General features: G+C 39.9%; 1 protein-coding gene across 1 annotated transcript in view; it reads left to right on the top strand.

Annotated features, from left to right (window-relative positions):
- The window catches only part of LOC106011900 (sucrase-isomaltase, intestinal), a gene marked incomplete at its 3' end in the record, with an annotated part of 5,228 nt that extends 4,916 nt beyond the window's left edge, over positions 1-312 (top strand). The window contains 1 exon segment of the mRNA XM_013083072.1: positions 237-312. Within this exon segment, the coding sequence (XP_012938526.1) occupies positions 237-312 (76 nt within the window).
- Between the last annotated feature and the right edge of the window lie 1,081 nt (positions 313-1,393).

Below are 1,393 nucleotides of genomic sequence, written 5' to 3'. Positions count from 1 at the left end.
CCATCAGTGAGATATCCATGTCCTAAAATATCCATCAGTGAGATATCTATGTCCTAAAATATCCATCAGTGAGATATCCATGTCCTAAAATATCCATCAGTGAGATATCCATATCCTAAAATATCCATCAGTGAGATATCCATGTCCTAAAATATCCATCAGTGAGATATCCATGTCCTAAAAAATCCATCAGTGAGATATCCATGTCCTAACCGTCTACCTGTTGTCCCACCCAGGACATGAGTGAACCGTCCAGTTTCACCCCCGGAGTCTGCGGCAAGAACCAGTGGAATTATCCCCCTTACGTACCACGTGAGTCATTCCAGTAAAAACGACACTTGTCTTTTATTTTCGAGATGTTTATGTTTGTGCCGCGCGCGCACGCGCCAAATAAAAGCCAGACACACGCCGTTTGCACCCATTTAAACGTCACCAGGGTGCACAGTTCAGTTGGAGAGTCCCATGAGACGTCTGTCCGCATTGATGTCTGCAGCTTGGACGTTTTATTGTTTTTTTACATGTCAACGGTTCGCATTCTCAAGGTAGACCTTCGTCTACGACTGTACCATTTTCCTGTTCGTGAAGCTGAGATGGATCAGAGGATAGTAATAATAAATATGTTTAGGATTCCTAGATCGTTTTGAAAAGTGAGATCATTAAAAATTCTCCTATGACATTTGGTTTCTTGGCTAAGCCAATATTCACCTTTAAGGATTTTAACTCCACAAATGCTATCTATTTGGTATCCCCGCCCCTGCCCCCTTATTGTCCCAGAAACAACTCCACGCTGTAAGGTATACAGTGTGTTTTGAAGCTGGGGGGGGGGGGGAGACTTCGAGCGCTCATGGTTGGGTGTATTATTTTGTTCGGCCATCACTGAACTTTACGAAAGACCGTTATAAAGTGTCGAGTCCTAAAGGGAGGGGGAGGGAAAAGGGGCGTGGCTTTCCTCATCTCACAACCACACTGGTTCTCGGAATTTCAGAATTATTTTTTTAAAACGCTGTAAAACAAAAGAAATATTGTTTAAGCGTTATAGGGAAGGAGAAAATATATTTTTATAAAGGAAGTGAAAAAACAAACCAATCACTTCATGACTCCTTACAAGATCTTTTAAATTGGTGCATTTTGCGGTTTTGGGTGGTTTTTATAAAAGCCATTTCCGTTTTCGAAAAACAGTTTCTGCTTCATTAATTTTATATCAAACAAATTCCTTTTGATTGAATTATATCTGTTCCAAATTACAACATTCTAGTATAAATCTGTGCGAAATATTCAGAAAAGAATTAAATTGTTAAGTTTTTTTTGTGTGGTTCGGACTGGGCTCTGTTTGTATTTGTGTGTGTGTGTATGTGTGTGTATGTATATGTATATATGTGTCTCTGTGTGTGTG

Source organism: Aplysia californica, unplaced genomic scaffold (genome assembly GCF_000002075.1).
Source record: "Aplysia californica isolate F4 #8 unplaced genomic scaffold, AplCal3.0 scaffold00209, whole genome shotgun sequence".
Classification (NCBI taxonomy): domain Eukaryota; kingdom Metazoa; phylum Mollusca; class Gastropoda; order Aplysiida; family Aplysiidae; genus Aplysia; species Aplysia californica.
The sequence above is the reverse complement of the archived record's forward strand: the minus strand, read 5'-3'. Positions and strand labels throughout refer to the sequence as shown.